The sequence below is a fragment of the Argentina anserina genome, chromosome 6 (genome assembly GCF_933775445.1).
Source record: "Argentina anserina chromosome 6, drPotAnse1.1, whole genome shotgun sequence".
In the NCBI taxonomy this organism is placed as follows: Eukaryota; Viridiplantae; Streptophyta; class Magnoliopsida; order Rosales; family Rosaceae; genus Argentina; species Argentina anserina.
In genome coordinates, this window is record NC_065877.1 from 29,849,351 (window position 1) to 29,858,429 (window position 9,079).

A 9,079-nucleotide genomic window follows, 5' to 3' on the forward strand; every position below is an offset into this window, starting at 1 on the left:
TTGGTAACAGTACAGAACAATTAGAACCCCTCTACTTCAGAAAGTACTAGACTGAGATAACTGAGATGGAAAAATTCTTTCCAAAAGGGTTCCTCATATGTTCATTCCATAAAATTTATCAATTTGCTCAAAGGCTACTCCAACCAGTTCCCTCAATTATAACCAACTCTGAAACATTTGGGAGGAAAAAGTAGGAAAAAAAATAGAGAGCTCGACACAAGTCTTCATCAGTCTTAAGGTGATTAACATATACAAACCCTCTTTACATTCTTATTTAGGCAACACTGAAAGAGGATACACTGTTCTCCACGAACTTCTTTGCTCCCTTGAACCACCTCTTGTCTCCAGCTTGGGCTTTGCAGATGTAAAGCTTGCCGTCCTTCACGGTGGCGGTGATCAATTGGTGCTTACCACCTTCATCTCCATCAGCTGTCCTTGTCAACACAGAGATGAAGTAGTATGGTTTGCCACCAACTGTTTGGGTTGAAGATTCTAATACGTTGGCTGTGGCCACGGCACCTGAGTCGAAACCTCCCTACACGATTAAAGTCAAATTCCATGAGAACTCTGAGTTTGATGAGGGATTTTCATCTATAAATTTGGTGACCCTGACTAGGATTAGAGAAGAAAGTGCATTACCTCAGAATCAGTCTTCCCAAAGTAAGCTTGTTTGCCTAGCAAATAGTCCACCTAGAAGGAAATAGCAAACATAAGATGCTCAGAACCAAATTGGTAATCGCTGTACTTAAAGTGATGAATCTGGAATAATATGCATACATTGTCATAGTGAGGAACAAGGAGAAGCTAGCTAACATATATATATATATATATATATACACACACACACACATATATATATATATATATATATATATATATATTACCTGGGTGAGGAAATCTTCAGGGCTACCAAAGTCAGTGATAGACTTCTTGTCAGTTGGGTTGATTGTTACAGTCAAGTTGCTGGTAACATCAAAGTTGTCCTCGTATCTCAGAACTTGACCAGGGAACTCCACCTCTTTGCTGGGGTTCCATTTTGCAGGGACCGACAGCTTGAACCCTTCTCCAGCATATGGCATGAAGTCTGTGTTTGTCTTCGGCTTTCCGAAAACATTGGCTGCACGCATTTATTCACCCCTTATTAGTCAAGTCCATTCCTTTCAAGTGTATAACATGACATATGATTTCAAAATGAAGACGTGCTTTCAGATAATCATAATAGTCTTTGCTAATGTTTAGCAAGAATAGCTAGGTCATAGAAGCATTTTTCATTACGTTGTATATCAAGTTATCAACAAACTGATAGTGGCTTCCAAGAAGACAAGAAGTTCACATTATAACACTATGGATGATCAAGCATGCCAAACTTCTTTGAAGCACAGAGTACTTAAGAAAGTAATTAGGGTAAGCATGTAGTGTACCAGATTCTCCATAAGCAGCATCAGCAGGTGCAACCTTGGTGCTAAGGGCAGCGCCACCGATGAGGAGGGTAAGAGCCAAACGGCGAGAGACAGCGCCGCCGTCTTCCTCCTGGGGAGACTGCTTCTGAGCCCTGCAGATCACGACCTGGTTAGGCTTGATGCTCACCACCTGGCGCAGGGACGAGGAAGACCTAGCGGCAGTGGAAGTAGTGAGTGCATGGTGGTGCAAAAAGCATGCAGTTGAGGCCATTAGGAGAACACTCCCTAACTAGATACTGAAGCTCACTTTGAGATGGCTGTGGCGTGTGGTGCACAATGTGATGTGAGCTAAGGAAAATGGGGTTTTGGGTCTGTGTGATATGTGAAGGGAAATGGTTGGTTTAATATTTTTGGATATTGGATCAGGGGAGTGGATGATTTGGAGGATTGGATTTTGATGTGGGATAAGGTTGTAGGTGGTTTCATTGGTTCATTAGTGCCACGTGGCGACATTTCAGAGTCACTGAGTTTGCGGGACTCGGGCATTTGTTAATGTAGCTTTTCTTCTCATTTCATTTCAGTGTGTCATTGCTTAATTTGTTTGGTGTGTCTTTGTTTTGATCATGTTGAAACATGAAGCTGGGAAGGGTATGATTAGAGGCCCATTAGGTGGGTGTGATTGGTTTCTTCATTGAAGATAATGTGGACTTCTGATTATAGCGGGCTCCTTGAAAAAGTATGGATGAAAAAGGTTTGTATGAGACTGAAGAATATGAGCCATATGAAGTCAAATGATAACATATATGAACATGTGTCAGTGAGCCATCACCTAATTGGTTAAATGGTTTAATCGACTTCGTTGAGGTTTCGATTTCATGAGTTATTTAATTATTTTTTTCCTATATATTATAGATGATACGTGAGAAACAAAATAATTTGTCTAATTATAATTTTTGACAAAAGAAACTACTAATTAAGACTCGCCGATGGCAAATTCTATTTGCATCTTCAAATTTGTTATTTAGACCTCTCATAATTTGTTCTTGTTGTTCTAAAAAAAAAACCAAAATTACTCTCTCTTAAAAATAAAATAACTAAAATTAATCAGAGTAACTTGGATTCAAAATTACTTGGAAATTGCTTTTGGAAGAACATCTTTTACATATCGTCTTCTCCACTAATAATATAAGTTATTCTAGTATTGTCGTTGTTATTGCCTCATATTGTTCTTCCCAAGTCTCATCAACCAATTATCACTAACATCAGACAAGGCAATGGAGTTGCTCACTCTCTAACTAAAGCATCTCTTCTTTGCTCTTCTCCCTTACTTTGTGTACATGAAGCTCCCTCATGGCTACTTCACTATCTTAGTTTAGATTTTCAGTCCGAAATATAGTCTAATATCTTCCTCATTTTCACTCTTTTCGAACAATCTCCAAAAAGAGAGGTATGATAACTTCATTATCGGCCATAAAACACATACATCATGAGAGGTCTCATACCAAGATAAGTTATGACACAAGCGCTAAACCAATGACAGGCACCTTCATTATAGAATAAGTGCAAAAACCTAAGGCTACCAACCACAAACCGAGCATTCCATTAACTCCTATAAAAGATACTACAATCGCTTAAGGACCGCAATTGGTGTGCAACAAAGAATATCCATAATAGAACAAAAGGATCTATACCCAATAGTTTTAGGTAAACGGCGAACTCTGCATATCTACGTCATACCCAATTTCAAGCTCAAGACCTCACCCATGCCACTGATGCCCAACACCACACCCAACCAGCTTCACCAACGCCACCTCTGACAAAGTTACAAGAAGCCATACCCGATCCAATTCCAACCAGATCTGTCAACACCACCAACCACTCGACTGACACCGATTAAGCCACCATCAACCAGCAAATCAACCCGCCTAAGCCAAAAGGCCTCCGACAAGAGGTCTTTGAACCCAGCCAAATCCATCGTTGCAACAGCACCACCAACAACCTCCCCTACAATCAGCCTTGAGGCCACACCAGCGTTGTGAACAACACCAGCCGCCCCAACACTGTCGACTAGATCGCAACAACCTGTCACAACCCAGCCCTTAACACCCAATGTGAGGAAAACCACAAGCACAAACAAGGATAGGGACATCAACCACAGTGAGCCGTTGTCAAGCCTCCAACCTGCCGCTAAAGCACGATCAACACCATACCAACGCAATTGCCAAGATCGCCCCAAAAAAATGGAGTCCTCCCCATCGTATCCAAGTGTCTTTTCCTTATTTTCCCTCTTAGTTTGGAGGTCTTTGTGGCTGAGATTACACTATCTGTAACTCTTCATTCCTTGAAGGCAAAATTGCCAAAATACACCCCAAATTTGGCTAAAATTGTCAATTTGCACACCAAACTTGTATTTGAGTCAATTTACCTCCTAAACTTGGTAAAAATTGCCGATTTGCACCCAATCCATTAAATTTAACTGTTTTCATCCAATTTTGCGTCAAATGTCATGCACATGAGGGGTAATGTTGTCATTTTCTATTTATATTTTTCTTAAAAACAATTACAAATATTCTTTAAAAGGAGGATTATTTTTTAATCAAATTATTTATTTACATCTTTTTTCTACATACTTAACCCTACTTCAAATTATATATTCAACATACCACTCATTCAAATATAGTGTGTTGTATATATATATATATATATATATATATATATATATATATGTACACATTGTTGGAGGATGAACGAAACGAGAATAATAACGACGTAATGGAACAAAACGTAACCATTTAATTATTGATAATGGGGCCTATATATAGGCATTACATAACTACAATCCCGTAGGATTCAGAGTCCTAATCTATTACAGAGATGCGAATCTATCACTAATAGGAAACTTAATAAGGCTAAGACACACACAATGGTAAAATAGTAATTTTCCCAGAACACACATTTATTTTTAATTTTCAATGTATTTATTTATATTTTTCTAATATCTTTTAACATATTATATCACGTAAAATAATAAATATATAAATCAATAACATGTTTCGAAAAAATAAATTGTAACAAGTGTTCATCTTAAGTAATTTTATTAATTTATTTCATTATTAAATATGAATAAATATATAATGACAATATTGCCCCTCAAATGCATGACATGTGACTTAAAATTGGATGGAAAACATTAAATTTAACGGATATGGTGCAAATCGGCAATTTTTATCAAGTTTAGGAGGTAAATTGACTCAAATGCAAGTTAAGGGTGTAAATTGACAATTATGACCAAGTTTGGGGTGCAAATCGGCATTTCTTGAATTGAAGTTTATATTTGATAAAAAAATATACATATATATATATATATATATATATATCAGACAAGGCAACTGAAAAACACTATACAAATGTCGAGCGACTTTATGGAGATCAATGTAAGATTGTAAGTTAAATTGCTATAATATTAATGATAACAAATGAGAATTGTCCATTTGTTTCTAGCTCTGCTCTATGAGTGATTCCTTCAAGCAAGAACTTTCTCTATAGGGGTAACAGCAAAGATTGATGCATAGATTGGAGGCGTAACTGCAAAAGATTGAGGCAAAAATCGATAATTTGATGTTATAAAAAAAATAATTTTAGATGTGTAAATAGAACCTACCATTAAGGGAAAAGAAAGCAGCGGAAAAATGTACACATGATGATGATGATATACGTCTTTTTCAGAGGTCAGCTGGGGTCTAACACCTTTCCGAAACAAGATAACGCCGGCAGCGGCGGCTCTTTTATCGCCGAGGTAATATGAAAAACAAAACTTACCGTCCCTCCGGTGCAAATATAAATAATGAAATTCGATAACCAATCAAATGTTTAGAATAATAACCGTCTAGTTAAAGTTCACTGTTGATTGGTCAGCAAAAATTACCAACTACTTGATTGGTCCCCGAAACTTACCAACTACAGTTGTCGTACTAAGATGTTGATTCCAAAATGGAGGCGTTTGACTGCGCGTGTTGTAATTAAAAAGAAGAAACTATTCTTCATAGAAAAACAAAACCAGGGTCATTTAAATTCAGTTTCTTCACGCTATTTGAACTCTAGTTGGAGTTCTTTACTTGCACAACAGCACAACTGCACAAGTCATAATCTCCAAACCAAAGCCATCACCATCTGCTCCTTTGTTTTGCTCTGATCTTATCGACTCGGTAAACCCACTTTCCATTTTGACTCTGGTCTGTGTTCTTTGCATCTTATAACTGTTTTCTTATGGGTTCAGATTGTGTAGTTTTTTGTAGTTCTGTTGTGGATTTTGTCAGTTTTCGTGTTTTGAAGTGCCTGTATAGACTACAGAGTGATTACATATGGTCTTTGTTTTGCTTTTAGTTGATTTTGGTTTGCTACTGAAATTGATCTTTTGGGTTATTGGAACTGGGAAGTGTTTTGGATGATATGAATCAGAACATTTGTACGTAGTTTGTTTGTTTTAGTTTTCAATATCATGTCTTTATGAGTTTTGGGGATGCAAGATCATATCTTTGTAGGTTTGTGATCTTTGTGTTTTATAGTGGCCTTGTTAGAGCAGCAGTTGATTAAGTTGAATGAAATTTCTGGGTCAATAAAACTGGTAAAAGTCTAGGGATTGGAACTTTTTAATATAGTTCCTTTGATCTCTAGTTTTCAAAATCGTTTCTTTATAGTATGTGAATGTGGAGAACGGCTTTAATCTTTATATTGGACTTTGAGGAAATGTACTATCCAGTTTTGCAGTCTGAGAAGTGTCTTGGGGCATATACTGGATAGTATATCCGTCTTCTGCATATATACTTAGTCTGTACTGCTTAGCCCTTTGGTGGATCTCAGGTCAATGAGGTTTTGGTTTCTTTAACTTAGCAATTAGCAATCTGATGTCCTCATACTACGGAGCTTTGTGCCTGATGAATCCAATAGGACAGATGCCCAATGCACAGAACTTTGTGTCCGTCATGTTAAATTAGTTTCCATATGCCTAATCAAAATTGCTCTTCTGCTGAGGCAGCATTTCTTTGGTCAATGTGATTGCCAAGACCATGTCCTATATTACAGTGGTTATTTTTTTTCGACTGTTTCTGAAATCATTTAAAGATTCTTCTAAAGATACTTTCTAAGCGGTCTTCATTTCATGATTGACAGTTTTTTGTAATAGTCTAGATGGCTGAGACTATCAAGGGAGCTTCAATTATTCTTTTTGTGCCTTTTGTTTTAATATCTCTTGAAGGTGGAGGAATGAACGTCCTCAATAGTCAATCATTGTTGGTCCTAATCACTATTTCTAGTGGAATAATTATTTTGATTTTGTCTATTATTTATGTAAGTGTACATAGTTCTGTGATAAGTGGCTTTGCTTACCTTTTCTTCTGTGCTGTCATTATGAATTATATTACTTTTTTGTCTTTCAATACATCAGTTACTGGTAATGTGAGCTTAAGTGAGGAGCACCCTGTAACATAGGAAAAAAGTTTCTATGACAGTTCTCTAAATTCAGAAACTTTGAAATAAACGCAGATGTAGTGTTATGTCTTGACAGGCATTCCTTCTTTTTTGAAGTATAGGAACAATGCCTGAGAAAATAACTGCTGAGGATCTTATGAACAACATTGCGGGCTCACTAGCTGAAATTGGTTCAAAACAGAAATCTGTGTCCTTCTTTGGCGACGATAGATCTGATTCTGTTGGTTCTCAGTTGAATCGGCTCTTTGGACGCCAAAAGCCTGTTCACCACCTCTTGGGAGGAGGAAAATGTAGGGTCATCATGTTCTTTACAGATCCTTTCTTGTCATGGTTGTAAAACAAACATTGAAGTATATATTATTGTAAATATTGAGAAAAAAAACACATTATTTATATGCAATTAAAAGTTGTTACTTGTACTAAACTAAGCTATTGTTTTTAATGTCTGAATTATCTAGCTGCTGACGTGTTGTTATGGAGGAACAAAAAGATATCAGCCAGTGTTTTAACTGGTGCAACTTTTGTCTGGGTGCTCTTTGAATGGCTCAATTATCATTTCTTGACTCTTGTGGGTTTTGCTTTGGTTCTTGGTATGCTTGCTCAATTTCTCTGGTCAAATTTTTCGGGATTTGTTAACAGGTGATTCCAAATGTTCAGTTTGAGCTTTTCCTACTTTCCTTTTGATCCCTATTTTCTGCTTTGTTCGTGATCTTGTTTCATATGGAGCTGAATTGTATGATCTTGGTCTTGTCTTCATCTTGGGTAGGTCCTCATCTAATGTACCCCGCCTTGTTCTGCCGGAGGACTTATTCATCAACATTGCCATATCAACTGGTGCTGAAATTAATCGAGGGCTGAGTTTTATTCAGGATGTTGCTTGTGGAGGAAATATAAAGCAATTTCTTGTGGTACGTCGAACTATTTTTCTTCTTGTTATAAGTTGAAGAAGTTTTCTGGGGATGTCAATGATTTAGAGTTTTGTAAACGGGCGAATCCTCTATAGTCTAAACTTTCACTCTTAGCTTCCTAGTTTCAGTTTGTAATGCATATCAATCATCTACAATTCAAGTTCTCAGTACAATGTCACAATTTTTTGGTTTATGCATGTTGTAATAGTTTGATGACATTAGCTGTACTGCATTTTGAACAACCTCATTCTGTTATTCAATTTCTTAATGTCATCGTGATGAACTATGGGGACATCTTCGCAGGTTGTAGCAAGCTTGTGGGCTGCTTCAGTGATCGGAAGCTGGTGCAACTTTCTGACTGTTTTGTACCTTGGTGAGTATCCATTTACCCCTTTAAGAAGAAAGCAAATTGCATAAGCTTTGAAGTGATTTAGGAATCTTTGATTCTATGTGTGGATACTTGTGTCTCCTTGTTTAGGCCACAACTGTAAAGTTCTCTTACTTTTCGTGTTATTTTCTCTGTTTGAGCTAGGCATATATGTGGCAGTTATCTAGAGCCTTTTGTGTTTTTTTTTTCAAGTCATATGGTTTAGTTATTTTTGTTGCACTACTGTTCTGTGAAGCAAGAGACTGATAGTTTTGGTCATTTGTCAATTAGGCTTCATTGCTGCTCATACATTGCCAGTTTTGTATGAGAGATATGATGATCAGATCGACAGCTTTGTGTACTCAGTCTTTGGACAGCTTCAAAATCATTATCGCAAGCTGGATAGTAGTGTCCTCAGCAGGATCCCTAAAGGAAATTTGAAGGGAAAAAAACATGATTAAATTCATGTCTTGCGCAGATATACTCTTTTGTTTGAGATTTATTATGTAAAGGAGTGAAAGATTAGATATTCTTGTTCATGTTACAAAATCACTCTTTAAACTCATGTAATTAAATCTCCGCTTGAACTTGTTACCGTGTACGTTGAATCTTAGTTTCAGTTCAGGGATTTCGTTCACCAAACAAAACATTGGTTATCTCACCAATTTCATTTCATAGCTAGAAAACTTGAAATAATGAAGGCATTGGATTATGTTTGTTTAGATGGGCCATAATACTCTTGACCATTTTGTGGCACGTCAAGTTTGGAGTCAAAATTCATGTTGTATGCTTCGGATTGATTGAATCTGGAATTTTCTTAGGTACACACCAGTATATGGTACTCACATTTACAAATATGACTATAAATTTGTCGTCATTATGGTAAAATAAATAATTATTTAAGTAATTATAGTTAT

General features: G+C 36.8%; 2 protein-coding genes across 6 annotated transcripts; one reads left to right on the plus strand and one right to left on the minus strand.

Moving 5' to 3' along the window:
- Positions 1–57: 57 nt before the first annotated feature.
- On the minus strand, positions 58–1,782 carry LOC126799212 (oxygen-evolving enhancer protein 2, chloroplastic). Its single transcript, XM_050526367.1, has 4 exons — positions 1,422–1,782; positions 885–1,117; positions 640–690; positions 58–535 (listed from the first exon to the last, which is right to left on the minus strand). Exons 1-4 carry the CDS (start codon positions 1,669–1,671, stop codon positions 275–277), a joined length of 795 nt encoding a protein of 264 aa, XP_050382324.1. The 5' UTR covers positions 1,672–1,782; the 3' UTR covers positions 58–274.
- Positions 1,783–5,464: 3,682 nt separating this feature from the next.
- LOC126797881 (reticulon-like protein B8) lies at positions 5,465–8,761 on the plus strand. Of its 5 annotated transcripts, none has more exons than XM_050524629.1 (6): positions 5,465–5,605; positions 6,989–7,177; positions 7,346–7,526; positions 7,654–7,795; positions 8,099–8,168; positions 8,454–8,761. In XM_050524629.1, exons 2-6 carry the CDS (start codon positions 6,994–6,996, stop codon positions 8,621–8,623), a joined length of 747 nt encoding a protein of 248 aa, XP_050380586.1. In that variant the 5' UTR covers positions 5,465–5,605; positions 6,989–6,993; the 3' UTR covers positions 8,624–8,761. The 5 variants fall into 5 exon arrangements, with proteins under 5 accessions (XP_050380586.1, XP_050380585.1, XP_050380588.1 ...); XM_050524628.1 differs by having other exon boundaries at positions 5,485–5,605; positions 6,984–7,177; XM_050524631.1 differs by having other exon boundaries at positions 5,533–5,632.
- Positions 8,762–9,079: the final 318 nt, after the last annotated feature.

What these genes read in the sequence shown, in the direction of transcription:
- LOC126799212 (XM_050526367.1), bottom strand. Translation starts at nt 1,671, where the DNA reads ATGGCCTCAACTGCATGCTTTTTGCACCACCATGCACTCACTACTTCC. An exon ending in CTGAAGATTTCCTCACCCAG is followed by an intron (nt 691 to 884) that starts GTAATATATATA and finishes ATTTCCTTCTAG; the next exon opens with GTGGACTATTTGCTAGGCAA. An exon ending in TTGGGAAGACTGATTCTGAG is followed by an intron (nt 536 to 639) that starts GTAATGCACTTT and finishes TTAATCGTGTAG; the next exon opens with GGAGGTTTCGACTCAGGTGC.
- LOC126797881 (XM_050524629.1), top strand. Translation starts at nt 6,994, where the DNA reads ATGCCTGAGAAAATAACTGCTGAGGATCTTATGAACAACATTGCGGGC. An exon ending in ATATAAAGCAATTTCTTGTG is followed by an intron (nt 7,796 to 8,098) that starts GTACGTCGAACT and finishes ACATCTTCGCAG; the next exon opens with GTTGTAGCAAGCTTGTGGGC. An exon ending in TCTGACTGTTTTGTACCTTG is followed by an intron (nt 8,169 to 8,453) that starts GTGAGTATCCAT and finishes TTTGTCAATTAG; the next exon opens with GCTTCATTGCTGCTCATACA.